General features: G+C 36.9%; 1 protein-coding gene across 5 annotated transcripts in view; it reads left to right on the forward strand.

Moving 5' to 3' along the window:
• Positions 1-18,439, forward strand: part of XRCC4 (X-ray repair cross complementing 4) — a 390,397-nt gene that overhangs the window by 172,020 nt on the left and 199,938 nt on the right. For all 5 annotated transcript variants that reach the window (XM_061424328.1, XM_061424330.1, XM_061424326.1 and 2 more), the window contains exon 7: positions 17,542-17,689. In XM_061424328.1, coding sequence (XP_061280312.1) covers positions 17,542-17,689 — 148 coding nt within the window. The remainder of the gene's footprint in view (positions 1-17,541; positions 17,690-18,439) is intronic.

An 18,439-nucleotide genomic window follows, 5' to 3' on the forward strand; every position in this document is an offset into this window, starting at 1 on the left:
AGAGTGAAAAAGTTGGCTTAATTCTACATTCAGAAAACTAAGATCATGGCTTCAGGTCCCATCATTTCATGGCAAATAGATGGGAAAACACTGGAAACAGAAACTTTATTTTGGGGGGCTCCAAAATTACTGCAGATGGTGACTGCAGCCATGAAATTATAAGACACTTCTTGGAAGGAAAGTTAGGACCAACCTACACAGCATATTAAAAAGCAGAGACATTACTTTGGTGACAAAGGTCCATCTAGTCAAGGCTATGGTTTTTCCATAGCCTTTTTTGTCATGTATGGATGTGAGAGTTGGACTATAAAGAATCTAAGCACCAAAGAATTGATGCTTTTAAACTGTGGTGTTGGAGAAGACTCTTGAAAGTCCCTTGGACAGCAAGGAGATCCAACAAGTCCATTTTAAAGGAAATCAGTCCTGACTGTTCATTGGAAGGACGGATGCTGAAGCTGAAACTCCAATACTTTGGCCACCTGACCTGATGTGAAGAACTGGCTCATTTGAAAATACCATGATGCTGGGAAAGATTGAAGACAGGAGGAGAAGAGGATGACAGAGGATGAGATGATTGGATGGCATCAGCAACTCAATGGACATGAGTTTTAGTAAGTTCTGTGAGTTGTTGATGGACAGGGAAGCCTGTCTTGGTGCAGTTCATGGGGTCATCGCAAAGAGTCAGACAGGACTTAGCCACTGAACTGAACCATACTCATGATTATATAACATCAATCTATCTTGCTCGAGAACATGTTTCTTCTTAACAAAAACCTTCTGACTAATAGTGTTTATATTAAGATGTATTTTGTGGGAGTGGGTCTGATGAGACCTTTCTATTGTTAGTTCTAATCTTGTTAATTTAAGATCTGTGTTGTGGGAGTTGGTCTGGTGAAAGTATATAAGGCCTTAATAAGACTAGTGAGTGGGGCACTCTCTATCCTCCTTGTGATGTCTGTGTTAGAAGCATTCTCTTGTCCTTTTTCACTGTAATAAATCTTCTGCCACACAAAAGTTCTGAGCGATCAAGCTTGATCCCTGGTCCCAAAGTTAAATCTTCTTTGGAGATCACGGATCCAGCATTGTTCACTGTAGGCTATCAAATGCATCTGTGCATAAAGCTTGTTTTATGAATTTCAGGAACAGGAAGATACATAACTCTGTGAGGCCTGCTATGCTATCACGTCACTACTTCCTCTTGCATGATTAAAATACCTTGAGAGATTGAAATTTGGACTAGTCATTTTTTAATTATACTGAAGTGGCATCATATAAATACTTAATTTAACCTTATTTAATTAAACTTTCTAGGTAAATTTAGGTTTAAAAACAAAAAAAGTTACATTTTTAAATAGTTCTGCCAACTGTGTATGTCTACAGGTGTGGATGTGAAAAATCTAGGAACAAGTATGACTAACTTTGAAGTTTTTAACTATTGACAAAGAAACAAACAGTCATCATTATTTAGGTTGGCAAGCAAATAAAGTGATGATGTGACCCAGGAAAGAAAACAGTGAAAAATTAGTTTGGAATCCTAAAGAAATCTGACTAAGGAAAGATCAGAAAAACTGATATATATTTCATAGAAGATTAAGATTAAAGTAGCAGAACAAAAAAGTTGAATCTTTCCAATCATAATTCCATTCATAATTATATGTATTCAGTGGAATTCATAATTCTGTTCATAAAATTGATAATCTGTTTCCATTACTGAAAATCATGGGTAATTTTCTTTATGAATTTAATTTCTCTATGAAACTGTATACTATGGTATTCTTTTTTTTTTACTATGGTATTCTTAAATAGCTATGCATGAATATTATCATGTTTCTGTTCAGTAACCCAGTCATGTCTGATTCTTTGTGACCCCATGGACTGCAGCATACCATGCCCCTCTGTCCCTCACCGTATCCCAAAGTTTGCCCAAGTTCATGTCCATTGCATAGGTGATGCTGTCTAACCATCCCATCTTCTAATGACCTCTTCTCCTGCCCTTATGAGTCAGCTGTACAGTTATATATACTATGTATTATTAAACTTAATGGGCAGTTTAAGGAATGTTCAAGGGTAGTTTTGCTTAACTGTGATTATCTGCTCTATGCACTGTCTTTAAAATAAAATTTAATACCAGTTTATCTACCCTCTTTAGGAAAACCCCAAACAGTTTTCCCCTACTTTATTTTTCTCTGTCTGTGACCTTAATTACTCCTCTGTACTTTGGTGATTGTTGTTATTTTTGTTGTTCATTTGCTAAGTCATGTCTAACTCTTTGTTACCCCATGGACTGCACCATGCAGGCTTCCCTGTCCTTCACTGTATCCCAGAATTTGTTCAAACTCATGTCTTTTGTGTCGAAGATGCCATCCAACAATCTAGTCCTCTGTCACCCACTTCTCCTTTTGCCTTCAATCATTCCCAGCATTAGGGTATTTTCCAATGAGTTGGTTCTTTGCATCAGGTGGCCAAAGTATTGGAGGTTCAGCTTCAGCATCAGTCCTTCCAATGAATATTCAGAATTGATTTCCTTTAGGACTGACTGATTTTATCTCCTTGCAGTCCAAGGGATTCTCAAGAGTCTTCTCTAGCACTGCAATTCGAAAGTATCAATCCTTCAGCACTCAGGCTCTTTTATGGTCCGGCTCTCACATCCGTACATGACCATTGGAAAAACAGCTTTGGCAATATGGACCTTTGTCAGGAAAGTAATGTCTCTGCTTTTTAATAAACTCTGTAGGTTTGTCATAGCCTTTCTACCAAGGAGCAAGTGTCTGTTAGTTTCACTGCTACAGTCTGTCTGCAGTGATTTTGGAGCCCAAGAAAATAAAGTCTATCATTGTTTCCATTGTTTCCCCATCTGTTTGCCATGAAATGATGGGACCAGATGCCATGAACTTAGTGTTTTGAATGTTGAGTTACACCAGCTTTTTCACTCTCCTCTTTCAACCTCCTCAAGAGGTTCTTTAGTTCCTTTTCACTTACTGCCATTAGAGTGGTATCATTTGCATATCTGAGGTTGTTGATATTTCTCCTAGCAATCTTGATTCCTCTTTGTGATTCATCCTCCCTGGAAATTCACATGATGTACTCTGCATTTAAGTAAAATAACCAGAGTGAAAATAACCAGCCTTGATATACTCCTTTCCTAATTTTGAACCAGTCCGTTGTTCTGTGTCCAGTTCTAACTGTTTCTTCTTGACCTGCATACAGATTTGTAAGGAGACCAGTAAGGTGATCTAGTGTTCCCATCTCTTTAAGATTTTCCACAATTTTCTGTGATCCCCACAATCAAAGACTTTAGCGTGTTATAAAGCAGAAGTAGGTGTTTTTCTGGAATTCTCTTGCTTTCTCTATGATCTAGTGGATATTGGCAATTTGATCTCTGATTCCTCTGCTTTTTCTAAATCCAGCTTGTACATCTAGAAGTTCTCATTTCATGTACAGCTGAGGCCTAGCTTGAAGGATTTTGAGCATCAGCATGTGAAATGAGTGCAATTGTATGGTAGTTTGAACATTGCTTGGCATTGCCCTTGTTTGGGATTTGAATGACCACTGACCTCTTCCATTCTTGTGGCTACTGCTGAGTTTTCCATATTTGCTGGCATATTAAGTGCAGTACTTTAACAGCATCATCTTTTAGGATTTGAAATAGCTCAGCTGGGATTCTGTCACCTCCACTAGCTTTGTTCATAGTGATGTTTCTTGACTTCATACTCGAGGACATCTGGCTCTAGGTGAGTGATCACACCATTGTGGTTATCTGGGTCATTAGACCTTTTGTGAATAGTTCTTTTGTGTACTTTTGCATCTCTCGTTAATCTTTTCTGCTTCTGTTAGGTTCATACCATTTCTGTCCTTTATTGAGCTCGTCCTTACATGAACTATTCCCTTGATATCTCTAATTTTCTCAAAGAGATCTTTAGTCTTTCCTATTCTATTGTTTTCCTCTATTTCTTTGCATTGTTCATTTAAGAAGGCTTTCTTATCTCTCCTTGCTGTTCTCTGGAACTCTGCATTCAGTTGGATGTATCTTTCTCCTTTCTCCTTTGCCTTTTTATTCTCTTCTCAGCTATTTGTAAGGCCTCCTCAAATAACCACTTTGCCTTCTTGCATTTCTTTTTCTTGGGGATGGTTTTGTTCACCACCTCCTGTACAGTGTTATGAACCTCTATCCATAGTTCTTCAGGTACTATGTCTATCAGATCTAATTCCTTAAATCTGTTCATCACCTCCACTGTATAATCTTAAGGCTGCTGCTGCTAAGTTCTTCAGTCATGTCCAACTCTGTGCGACCCCATAGATGGCAGCTCACCAGGCTCCCCCGTCCCTGGGATTCTCCAGGCAAGAACACTGGAGTGGGTTGCCATTTCCTTCTCCAATGCATGAAAGTGATAATGTTAAGGGGGTTGATTTAATTCATACCTGAATGGCCTAGTGCTGCATTTTGGACTGTTTTATTTTTATTGGAAAATTAAGAATCTAGAAGCATTATTAAACAGTGTAAAATGTTTAGGAATGTATGGATGTTTGGAAATGAAATTTCTAAAGAAAAATTTTCTCATTTGGGCAGAACATTTAACCTAAAACTAACTTAGAAGTGCTTCAGAAAGGTCTGAAAGCACATTTGTTTTTCTAACAAAATTTAGATAATATCAATTACTAAGATAATCATTTTTTAAAAGCATAGTAACTTAAAGTTTAGAATCAGGACATTTTTTAATGCCAGGAATAACTATTTGGTCTAATTTCTCCACACCTGAGTTTATGGAATAAAAATAAAATCTTTCACAGAATTGTTACATGATTTGCACTAAGTCATTAAGACACTGATTAACAGAGTCAGGTTTAGGATCCTTGTGAAGTATTTTATTAATTCAGTATAAATGTTATCTTAGTTATTTGACCATTTGGCACATGTTTTTGCTTAATCCTTTTTAGTGAAAGGATTGCTTTAATCACATTTGGTTTGAAAGCTAGTTGGCACAACATGTTTAGCACCATGGATCTGGGAATCTCCCTTTTGAAAAAATATCCCACAGTTTTCAAGGACACCTTGGAAATTCAGCTTCATTTTTGCCTCTTCATAGAATTACTCCATATGGGCTAAGTTACACCAAAGAGGCACCAAAGAGTTACACCTTATCATAAAGGGGTTTACAGAGGTTTGCCAAAGAATGCTCGAACTACCACACAATTGCACTCATCTCACATGCTAGCAAAGTAATGCTCAAAATTCTCCAAGGCTTCGACAGTATGTGAACTGTGAACTTCCAGATGTTCAAGCTGGTTTTAGAAAAGGCAGAGGAGCCAGAGATCAAATTGGCAACATCCGCTAGATCATCGAAAAAGCAGGAGAGCTCCAGAAAAACATCTATTTCTGCTTTACTGACTATGCCAAAGCCTTTGACTGTGGATCACAACAAAACTGTGGAAAATTCTTTAAGAGATGGGAATAGGAGACCACCTGACCTGCCTCTTGAGAAATCTGTTTGCAGGTTAGGAAGCAACAGTTAGAACTGGACATGGAACAACAAACTGGTTCCAGTGTTACTGTGCTTATTTAACTTACATGCAGAGTACATCGTGAGAAACGTGGGGCTGGATGAAGCACAAGCTGGAATCAAGATTGCCGGGAGAAATATCAATAACCTCAGATATGCAGATGACACCACCCTTATGGCAGAAAGTAAAGAAGAACTAAAGAGCCTCTTGATGAAAGTGAAAGAGGAGAGTGAAAAAGTTGGCTTAAAACTCAACATTCAGAAAACAAAGATCATGGTATCCAGTCCCATCACTTCATGGCAAATAAATGGAGAAACAGTGGAAACAGTGGCAAACTATGGTGCTTTTAAACTGTGGTGTTGAAGACTCTTGAAAGTCCCTTGGCCTGCAAGGAGATTCAACCAGTCAGTCCTAAAGGAAATCAGTCTTGGTTGTTCATTGGAAGGACTGATGCTGAAGCTGAAACTCCAATACTTTGGCCACCTGATGCGAAGAGCTGACTCATTTGAAAAGACCCTGATGCTGGGAAGGATTGAAGACAGGAGAAGGGGACAACAGAGGATGAGATAGTTGGATGGCATCACCAACTCAGTGGACATGAGTTTGAGTAAACTCCAGGAGGCCTGGCGTGCTGCAGTCCATCATGTCACAAAGAGTCATACATGACTGAGTGACTAAACTGAACTGAAAGGGGTTTAAAGAAGTGCAGATAAAACACTTTTTGTTAATGTATCAAAGTCTATCTAATTCTTTCTAAGATTGAGGAAATTCTAGCAAAATGAAATGGGCAAGTGTGTCATGTCACGGAACTTGTCAGTCAAGTTCTCCTTCTCACCCTTGTGAATATTCAAAGAAAGGGTTTATGCTCTAGATTAATGACCTTTACCTACTCAGTTCACCAGGTAATTAAGCAGCGCTTTACTTTCACTTTCATCCTATTCTCATTTTGACCTAGTTGCACTAGTGACCTTGTCCTGCTGCTGCTGCTGCTGCTGCTAAGTCGCTTCAGTCGTGTCCGACTCTATGCGACCCCATAGACGGCAGCCCACCAGGCTCCCCTGTCCCTGGGATTCTCCAGTCAAGAACACTGGAGTGGGTTGCCATTTCCTTTTCCAATGCAGGAAAGTGAAAAGTGAAAGTGAAGTCGCTTAGTCGTGTCCGACTCTTAGCGACCCCATGGACTGCAGCCTACCAGGCTCCTCTGTCCGTGGGATTTTCCAGGCAAAAGTACTGGAGTGGGTTGCCATCACCTTCTCCTAGTTCTAACCAATTCACCTAAAGTCACTGCAGACAATGTAAAATAACAGTGAACTGGAAGATTTCCTGTACCATTTCGTTAAAAAGTTTTTATATTTCACTTATTTTTGTCCATTTTTTCAATTATACTAGTTCAATAAAATCCCCTTAAGCAAAAAGTGTCCAGGTTTTATTAAAAGTTGAGCAACATCAAAAAAGAATGAAGAATTTAAAAAGCTTTAAATCTATTAAGAAAATGCTGAAAAAAAAAGTTGTAAGTTGACAGAAGTCCATACCTGACTCTTGTACAACGATGAAAGCTTTATATTGTCTCCAAACATTTCATGACGTAGGTCATAGCCAGAGACCCTTTGAAAACGCTGGTGAAAGCTGAAAAATTGTAGTTTTGTTTTCTGAAAACTTATTAACCATTAAAACTGCTTTCCAATGTTTATTATTTTTAATTATAAAATAATATAAATTGAAAGCTAATGTTGCTCTTTCATAAACTGCTTTTCTCCACTAATATTTTTATTTTCTTAATGTTAACTAGCCTGGCAACCATAGCTAATCAACAATATAGTATTTTACATAGATTTAAAATATTTTTAAGAAGTCATTAACTCTATTAGTATTTTAGAATTTATACCCATTATGTATTAGAGACCATGCTAGTCGGCCTATACTCATACTATCAGTAGTGCATAAGGAACTCAGTCTCTACCTTCACTGAGCTTTATAAATATTAGATAAATTATTAAAAGTGTGATGAAGCCTGTTAAGGATGTTGTGGGGCCATATGAAGGACTATCTTTAAGGTAATTTTAGAGTTTTAATTCAGATATGTTGTTTGACTTCACTTTGAAATTAAAACTTAATTTTGAAACCCAGTCATTTCTTATCAGTTTGCTCAGAGCAAGCTAGTCTTTTAGTTTTCTCTTTTGGCAAATTTACTTTAGAGCCACCTGATACTAACAATTAAGCTTTTGAAAGTAATACCTAAGGAATGATGCTAAAGCTGAAACTCCAGTACTTTGGCCACCTCATGCGAAGAGTTGACTCATTGGAAAAGACTCTGATGCTGGGAGGGATTGGGGGCAGGAGGAGAAGGGGACGACAGAGGATGAAATGGCTGGATGGCATCACTGACTCGATGGACGTGAGTCTGGGTGAACTCCGGGAGTTGGTGATGGACAGGGAGGCCTGGCGTGCTGCAATTCATGGGGTTGCAAAGAGTCAGACACAACTGAGCGACTGAACTGAACTGAACTGAAGAAAAAAAAGAAAACAGAATACAAAATCAAATCTTAGTGTTTCATCATGAAAAAGAGAAATTAAAAATTCACAGATTAATTTGAAAATATCAGTAAAAATTTGGAAACTTGTGCCTATCTTCAGTTCAGTTCAGTCGCTCAGTCGTGTCCAACTCTTTGCGACCCCATGAATTGCAGCACGCCAGGCCTCCCTGTCCATCACCAACTCCTGGAGTTCACCGAAACTCTTGTCCATCAAGTTGGTGATGCCATCCAGCCATCTCATCCTCTATCATCCCCTTCTCCTCCTGCCCCCAATCCCTCCCAGCATCAGAGTCTTTTCCAATGAGTCAACTCTTTGCACCTATCTTAGAACTTTCAAATTTGTTCCTCTATAATTGTTTGTATAACTTACTGCTTTCTTGCAAAAATAGTTGTGTCTTTCTGCCCTACTCAGTTGTAAGCTTTTTGAATGCATGGTGAAGGTACCTTTGGGATGGTGCCTGACTCATAGAAAATACGCAGTGAATATTTTGTGAATAAGTGAAATAATAAATACATTTTTAAGTAGATTGTTTTATGGATATGGAATAATCCTTAGTATGTTCAACTTACATTTTCTTCTGTATTATGAATACTTCTGGAGTCTGTATTTTATCTTCAGTGGCCCACCCTGCCTCTGACATTGAAAGTGTTAGATTTCCAAAGATGACCTTTTGGGTTACCCCAATATAGTAAAGCATTTGTCATTACACCTGACTCCCAGCTGTGCTGGCTAAAAGAGGAGCCTGACTTTTGGAAAAGTCTGTTTTGCACATGGATACACACATGCATGTGCGCACACACACACACACACACTTTTAAGAGTTTAGTGCAGTGTTTATTATCCATTTATTAAGTGATTGCTGATAATAGGTTAGATCATCAACCTTCCATGTAAGATGTTAATCAGTTATTCAAGTTAGGTTATGAAAACTGGGTAGAAAATGATAACAGATATGAAAAGGGCTATTTGATGAATGGTGAGGGAAAATAACGTGTGCTTATTTGGTCACATTAGAAATTTACTACCTCAAGATACGTCACTTTAAGATACCGCTTATTGAGGTATGATGTGATTGACCTTATCTCAGTTTTTTTTTGCTTATCTTCATACCTGTCAGTAAGACAAACTACAGAGGCACATTGATTGGTTATTTTCTTTGGTGAGAGGAAGAGTATGTTTTTTGAAGTTTCAGATTTACTAAAGGTAGTATTTTTAGGTCTGGATTTTCAGTTTTCCCCTCAATATTTTATATCTTTCGAAATAAAACACAATGACTTAATGATTATAAACATTTGTGAAATGACCAACTGAATAAAATAGCAGGAAACAGCCATAGGAGTCTGGCTACTCTGTGTTCATAACAAATAATAATACTAGGACAATTGAGTTATTTTGAATTTGGAAAACCATGAATTTATCTTACCTTTTACTTTTTTAATTTAATTTTTATGTCTCTAAGAAGCTATATAAGATAGCCTGAAAGTTCGTCAGATTCACCTAAATAAAAATCATTTTACAGATGTTGAACTATGATGCTGTATACCCGAAACTTATATAATAGAAAATAATAGTAGTAAACTTTTAAATTGAATAAGTAAATGAATCTCAGATCTTTTGTAAGGACACACACATTTTGTCAGTAATACTTATTGCTGATATCAAATATTTCTGACACTATGATTTATAAAACAGTTTATATTAACCCATTTAATCATAGTTAATATCCATTTTCTCACAGAGGAACTTAAAGATCTGTAATATGCCCAAGGTAAATGGCAGAAATAGAGATCCAGATCCAGGTCTTCTGGTTGGATTTTTCTCTATACTTCTGAGGACCATAAGTAAATGAGTTTTGATTAAAAAATAAGTTACACATTTCAGAATAAGAGTTCAAGTCATCATATTCCTCATGTATAACACTATTACATAATACATTGGGGATGTAGCTAACTAAGACATGACCTCTAGTTGTTGGGTGTTCATAATCTATTTGAGAAAGAGGAAATATACATAAAAAGAATAACAGTACAAGATCGTATGTGTAAAATGAGTGGTTCAAACTATAAACCCTGTAGAGTAGGGGAGATTGCTGTGGATTGAAACTATTAAACTGGGAGTGACTGAAATGGCTGAAATGAGCTGTGCTGGAAGGGGACACATAGTTGAGCCAATAGAAAATGGGAGGACATTGAAGACAAGGAAAGTAAGGAACAAAAAAGGAAGGTGGAGGAACCCTAGAGGCCTTGGAATTCTTTAGCAGAAGATTGTGGGAGGTATGGTCAGAGAGGAAGGTGAGGGTTTCATTGTAGAGAGATTTGAATGCAGGACTAGGATCTTAGGATCTTATTTTATAGGTGATGTGAAACCACTCAAAGTTTTTGTTTGAACATGGCATATTGAAAATAGCACATATTTTTTTTTTCATGGTCAAAGGACCTAAAGATCAGAGCTCCTTCATTCAATAATTTAAGAGTGAAGTAGTCATTGTCATGACTAACATGCCTCAGGACATTAATTTTGAGGGGAGGAGGTGGGTTCAGGGGCTCTAGAGAGATGTACATGTTTGGAGGGGGACAGGAATCTCTGGTGGCAGTCTCCATTAGAGTTCCATAGATACGTGAAGTAATGCATATTAGGAAGAAGGGGGAAAATGTCCATAGCTATGAGATAATAATGAATTCCTAATAAAATGAATTATAAACCTAAAAAATTATTTTTAAAAACATTGAGATTTAGATGTTTAACCATCAAAGACGTAACACATTATTGACCCAGGGATTTTTGTAGAAACTAACACCTGTGACCAGCTATATGCTATGTAAGTGAATATTGAAACACCTCCCAGTCAATAATGTTCGGGTGACAAAAGACATATTAATATGTGTCTGGTCAGTAATAGACGTTTACCAGGTAGTTTAACTCGTGGGGCTTAGGCAGTTTAACCAACAGTGCCATTTTATTTCGCCCTTGAGAGTACCCAGGATGGCCAACTCCGAGGCATTCTCATGTCTGAACTCCTGCTGCCAAGATCCTGCAGTTCTTCTGTCAGACAAGAAGAAGTGTGGCTTTCTGTGGAGCCACCTTTCACAATAACCAAGCTTGTATAAAGATTCCTCATTTTCTAGATGCAGTGAACCCAATTAGAACTTGAAATTCATCCCACAGCTCTCCTACTCACTATTTCAGCCATAATAAGTTAATTGGCAATAGTTTTTTTTTCCTTCTTTATTTCCTTGAAATAGTGAAAGACACATTGTTGTGACAAAGAAACTGATGATAATATTAAAAACTGAAAATTCTGGGTGTGGAATCTCAGGAAAAACAAAACAAAACTCTTCAGTCAATATCAAATTCAATATTCTGCCTGGATTTGGAAGCTTGCAAATTTATTGAGCGTATCTCTGTATCTTTTTTTTCATGTAATCCTTCCCTGCATCCTATACTTAACCAATCTCGTTTCCTGCATTTTTTTCTCTCACGAAGATTCCTCTATATAGGCCAAATTTCCTCTCATTTCCCTTTTAACATTTGTCATGCTTTCCAACTCTATTCAGATTCTTCCTCACAGCTAAAATGAGTATGTATTAAGTAAACTTCATGTAAATTGATTTTTTCCCTTCAAAATGGGATGTAAAACTTGTAAGTGAAGACTTTGTCACCCTTAAAATATGTAAAGTTATAAATAATATGGGCTTCCCAGGTGGCGCACTGGTAAAGAATCCACCTGCCAATGCAGGAGACTCAAGAGACTTGGGTTCAATCCTTGGGTCAGGAAGATCTGCTGGATAAGGAAATGGCAACTAACTCCAGTATTCTTGCCTGGAAAATTCCATGGACAGAGGAGCTTGGCAGGCTACAGCCCATGAGGTCCCAAAGAGTCCAACATGACTGAGCACAATGAGCATGAATAATATAGACATTTTGGAGGCTCCATAAAGTTTGACTTTGTGTGGATGTGGTTCAGACACCTTCTGCTGTATGTAAAACAGCTTTGCTTGTTTTGAGACCCAGAATCAATGTTCAAGGCATCTGGGGTCAGAATAAAGTATCCAGCCTTGAGACCAAATGAAATGTGAGGACCAAACATAAGCACAAGTAGTGGATAGAGGTGGGATGGTTCAAATTTGAGGAATGCTTGAAATGATCAATTAATAATATGTAGGTACCAGAGATTGGAGTAGCACCTCTTTTTTTCCGGTTTCTGAAATTGCAGGGTGAAGAGGAAAGGACAGGATGGAAATTTTTCCTTTTAAAAGTCTATATAATTATTAACAAAACGTCATTTAAAGCCATATATAAATTAAGGGAATCTATTACAGTATGATTTGCTATTACATTTATATAGTAAGGGCTTCCCTGATGGCTCAGTGGTAAAGAATTCACCTGCAATGCAGGAGAGATGGGTTCCTGCATTCCTGGGTCAGGAAGATCCCCTGGAGGAGGAAATGGCAACTCACTTCAGTATTCTTGCCTGGAAAATTCCATGGACTGAGCACACACTCATGTATGTAATAAATTGAAGGGAAAGCTGTTTCTCATGGTGCAAAAACAAACCAAAAGAGGGATACATTTGGTTTAACTAGTAAATAAGTTTATATGGTAGCCTTTTTTCATTACGGCAGTGTTACAGTGATCTACATTGTAATTGTGAAGAGAAATGTATAAAAATGGACCAGTGAACTGAACTAAAACTCTTGGTTATACAGAACTCAAGTTCTTTGCAATACATCATAGTCGTCACCAAGAAGTTTAAACTGTAGAAATAATGATAGTAAATTATCAGATTAGGTTTTCTCACATATACAGTTGGCAACAAAGTGAAAAGTGAAAGTGAAGTTGCTCAGTTGTATCCGACTCTTAGCGACCCCATGGACTGCAGCCTACCAGGCTCCTCCGTCCATGGGATTTTCCAGGCAAGAGTACTGGAGTGGGTTGCCATTGCCTTCTCCGGGCAACTAAATATTTACTACCAAATATAAAATAATTCATTAACCTGCTCTATAAGCTTGAAGAAGTCCCAGCTGTATGTCCTTGAAGGTGTCCCAGTCACTCACTCATATCAAACCTTCACTTTTGACAAATATAAAGATTCCTGAGGTAGGAATGGCCGGTTTTCTTGGCATTAGACAACTGTAATCCAGAAGTCACAACTAGACAGAAAACTACTTGAAGATTCAGGACAGTACATCATCTCTAAGAATAAATAGCCCTCATTAAATTCTTATAACCTGTCCATAAAATGGAGGGGAGTATCTCTAAAATGCTTTAGCCAATCTGTGTATCTAAAATGCCTCTAATTTTACTCATGAGAGCTCGTATGCAGTATTCATCATGCTTGTTTTCATGCCTTGTTTTCACCAATAGATACACATTTTTGTCATCAGTTATTGACATGCAAATAACAAAGGTGCCTCTAGTAGCCTCCTCAAGTATATGGACTTTATTATTAGAATCCCACAAAATTGTTCCTGGTCTGTGATTCTTGCGTAGATGCAACACTCTTACTAATACACACCTTTAATCACATTGCATTTTAAAGTAAATTATTGGCATTATAAAAATAATATAACCATTCGACATATAAAATACGCTGTTGAGTGCCAAAATGTAAGTTGTTATCTGGAGTTTTGGAATTAATGGCAGAACTTTTATGTAACTTTATTTTTTAAAAATTCACCTTACATTTTAATTTAAACTTAGCATTCTTTCCTCATAAATGTCCAACATGTAATTAAATGAAATCTTTCTCCATTTTACAAGTCTATCTACAGTTGAAACATCCTCTAACTCTGACACTTTTGCTGGTTTTATTCATGGACAAGATTGTACTTTGTTGATTGCTTATGCAGTTGATTAAACCCTGTATGACAGCTGACTGGGTAAGAAATCAGGAAACCAGAATTATCTTCCTTAGTCGCCTCATAGCTTTATAAGAATAAAGGAATCATTCAGCTGGAATATGTTCAGAGAAACATCTGTTTTTTAAATTTATATTTCTTTACTCCCAATACATTTTAATAAAATAATGTATAAGAAATCAACTATAACTTATGTGTCTTTAAGCAGCTTTGGAAAGTAAAATATGCTTTGATGGGCATATTTTATCAAGAAATTTCTACCCACCAGGCAGAAATATTTTTTGATTGTCATAATGATAAAATATAAAAGCAAAAGCTGTGTGATTTGGGCAAGTGTCTTAACTTCTCTAAATTCTTGGTTTCCTCATAAGTAAAATGAAGTTCACAGATTTAAAGATTAATAAGATAATATTTTAAAAACCCATAGTAATGTGTCCAGCACTGCATTCTCAAAACTGGTAGTTATATCCAGGAAAAAAAAATTAAGAAAAAAAAAACAACATTTCTAGAGAGGGATCAGTAGTGTCCGAGTGATGTCAGGCCACTCAGAGAAGCTTGGACTACATAGAATGAGAACCTAAAATGCAGCATTTTCTAGAATGTGACATATGTACGCCTGAACAACTATTCACTCTGCAAACTAACACACTAAAATTAATAGAGCTTTTGGAAGAAAAAGTTAAGGTTTGGGCAGAGCACTTAAAATCGGTGTAGTTTTACATTCTTGTTGTTAGTTCTGTAGTTACAATCCTAATAAAAATATTAACAGTTAGTAGATCTTTAACCTTTTCACCAAACGTCAGTCACCTAAACCTATGCGTCATCACTGCTGCTGCTGCTGCTAAGTCACTTCAGTCGTGTCCCACTCTGTGCAACCCCATAGACGGCAGCCCACCAGGCTCCCCTGTCCCTGGGATTCTCCAGGCAAGAACACTGGAGTGAATTGCCATTTCCTCCTCCAATGCATGAAAGGGAAAAGTGAAAGTGAAGTTGCTCAGTCGTTTCCGACTCGTAGCGACCTCATGGACTGCAGCCTACCAGGCTCCTCCATCCATGGGATTTTCCAGGCAAGAGTACTGGAGTGGGGTGCCACTGCCTTCTCCGTGTGTCATCACAGTTCTACAGTTCCTCTTAAATGAAAGAGATGGGAATTACTGAACACATTTGATTACGCTAGTTTCTTCAAAAAGTTAAATGTCTGAGTAGAGATACAGGGAGAAATGTTTTCACAGATTCTTCAGTTCTAATTGCATCTTTGCAGAGAGCTTAACTTTTGAAAAGTGTAGGGTTCTTGATTTCACTAAACCAGCCCCTTTTTTAATGCTAAAGGGATGGACTTGTATAGGATTTTTAGCCCTCATTTCTACTTCTTAAGGCTTTTATACATTGCTAAGTTTTTCTTTTTCATTGGGATGGAAGCTTGCTCCTGATCACTTTAAAACATTAACAAGCTGGGGAAAAAAATCATATGAACCAACAGGACAATCCAAAGTCCAAATTATGTTGATATTGTTCATTATTTACCAATAACAAAGGAGCTCTTTTATTTTACAGAAAAATGTGTGATAGAATATACTATGTATTGAGTGAAAGAATATTTTGAATTCCCCTTAAGCTCTTTGCAATTAAGTTGTTAATAGAAAAAAAAGGAATATAAATCAAGCATATGTCTTTTGTTGCTTCTATTTCATGTATATCAAATATTTTTTAGGGTAATTTAGTGGGTTAGCCGCATTAGCAATATGTTAGTACTTTCTTCCATTTTTCTTGTATTTATTCCCTACAGTTGACTGAGAAGTTTATGAAAATTATCTCTAGATCACTAATGGAAGTCTCCATTCCTGCTGATAATTGTTGTTTTCCTGTCAGTTTGATTCATTATTCCTGTAGCAGTATCTCCCCCCAACCTCTTTAGATGTGCCTCTAATTCACTTTTATTTATGCATTTCAGAAGTTGTTGTTCAAGATAGGCAAAGACCATTTTGATCAAGTTGTTCCATATATACAATATATTTTAGGTTTTATATTGGTATTGAAATATTACATACTAACTACTCATTTCATCAAATTGAATAATCTTTTTTATTTATTTTTAATTGAAGAATGATTGCTTTACAATATTGTGTTGGTTTCCGCTATACCTCAACATGAATCAGCCATAGGTATACCTGTGTTCCCTCCCTCTTTAACCTCCCTTCTGCCTCCCACCACATCCCACTCCTCTAGGTTGTTACAGAGCTCCGATCTGAGTTACCTGAGTCATACAGAAAATTCCCATTGGCTCTCTGTTTTACATATGATAGTGTATCTGTTTCCTTGTTACTCTCTCCATTCATCCCACCCTGTCCTTCCTCTCCCCACCTGTGTCCATAAGCCTGTTCTCTATGTCTACGTCTCCATTGCTACCCTGCAAATAGGTTCATCAGTAACATCTTTCTAGATTCCATATATATGTGTTAATATATGATGCTTATTTTTATCTTTCTGACTTTTACTTCACTGTGTATAATAGGTTCTAGGTTCATTCACCCTGTTACAACTGACTCAAATGTGTTCCTTTTTATGACCGAGTAATATGCCATTGTATACATGTACCAAAGCTTCTTTAACCATTCCTCTCTGGATAGGCATCTAGGTTGCTTCCATGTCCTAGCTATTGTAAATAGTGCTGAAGTGAACATTAGGGTACATGTGTCTTCTTCAGTTTTAGTTTCCTCAGGGTATATGCCTAGTAGTGGGATTGCTGGGTCATACGGTAGTTTTATTCCTAGTTTTTTAAGGGATTCCCATATTGTCTTCCATAGTGGCTGTATCAATTTACATTCCCACCAACAGTACAAGAAGTTTCCTTTTTCCCCACACCCTCCTTAGCATTTATTGTTTGTAGATTTTTTTGATAATGGCCATTCTGACCAGGGTGAGGTGATATCTCATTCTAGTTTTCATTTTCATTTCTGTAATAATGAGCAGTGTTGAACATCTTTCCAGCATCTTTTCATGTGTTTGTTAGCCATCTGTTTGTCTTCTTTGGAGAAATTTCTGTTTAGGTCTTTTGCCCACTCTTTGATTGGGTTGTTTGTTTTCCTGGTATTGAGTTGTTTGAGCTGCTTGTATATTTTGTAAGTTAATCCTTTGTCAGTTGTTTCATTTGCTGTTATTTTCTTCCATTCTAAGGGGTGTCTTTTCACCTTGTTTATAGTTTCCTTTGCTATGCAAAAGCTTTTAAATTTAATTAGGTCCCACTTGTTTATTTTTGTTTTTATTTCCATTACTCTAACAGGTGTGTCATAGAGGATCTCACTATGATTTACTTCAGAGAGTGGTTCTGCCTGTGTATTCCTTTAAGAGTTTTATAGTTTCTGGTCTTACATTTAGGTTTTTAATCTATTTTGAATTTATCTTTGTGTATGGTGTTCGGAAGTATTCTAATTTCATTCTTTACATGTAGCTGTCCAGTTCTCCCAGTACCACTTATTGAAGAGACTGTCTTTTCCCTATTTGTATGTTCTTTGTCAAAGATAAGAAATCTAATAAATTTATAAAAATAGTTTTGCTCTATTTTAATTGTGTCACTTTATATAGGTACTAAAGCTGCAAATTAATACTGTACTCAAAAAATATACATAATTTTTATGTGATTTTATTTTAGCTACTGTAAGAAGAGATGATTCCATTATTTCAAGTCCTGATATCCCTGATATTGCACCAAGTAGAAAGAGGAGGCAACGGATGCAAAAAAATCTGGGGACAGAACCTAAAGTGGCCTCTCAGGAGCAACAGCTTCAAGAAAAGGAAAAGTAAGTCATCTTATTCTTTGCTAAGTAGTGAGGTGACATTAAAAGAATCTACATAGTCTTCAAATTATCTTTTTATTTCTGAACTTACTTCAGGCTATTTTTTAGAACAAAAATAATGATTTTGGAGATTGTAAAGTGTTTGGATCAATACATTTTCCCTGGTATTTAGTTAATTCCTATTAATATTTAGAGCAGATTTGCTAAAAAATATAGCAAATTTTTTTCTTGTGGTTTCTATGGATTAATTAGAAGTGGCATGCTTAGTCATTCAGTCATGTCTGACTCTTGGCAACCCCATGGACTACAGCCTGCCAGGCTCCTTTGTCCAAGGGGATTCTCCAGGCGAAAATACTGAAGTGGTTTGGCATGCCCTTCTCTAGGAGAAATGGCATGTAGGGTACTAAAAAATATTAAAATCCAGCTTGGGTTCACTAAAGTATTTTGATCTAATGTACTGCTTTGAAGAGACTCATAGAACATTCAACTTAGCCACTTGATTTCATTCTTCTTGATATTTTTTCAAGTAAAATGTCTCTTTGTAGTCATCTACTTATTTCTTAGATTTTGGAATTATACACTGAATTTGTGCTGTTTTTCACTTTTTGGTTCAGACTGTCCTCCTTCAGTAAACATCCCAAATTGGTTGTCATGAGTTGAGATGTTAGGATAACGAACATTTCATTGAGGCAAAAAGTCTGCATCAAACAGATTTGCGAAACATTGCCCTCACAAAATTTTTGTTTGGGAAAT

Source organism: Bos javanicus, chromosome 7 (genome assembly GCF_032452875.1).
Source record: "Bos javanicus breed banteng chromosome 7, ARS-OSU_banteng_1.0, whole genome shotgun sequence".
Taxonomy (NCBI): domain Eukaryota; kingdom Metazoa; phylum Chordata; class Mammalia; order Artiodactyla; family Bovidae; genus Bos; species Bos javanicus.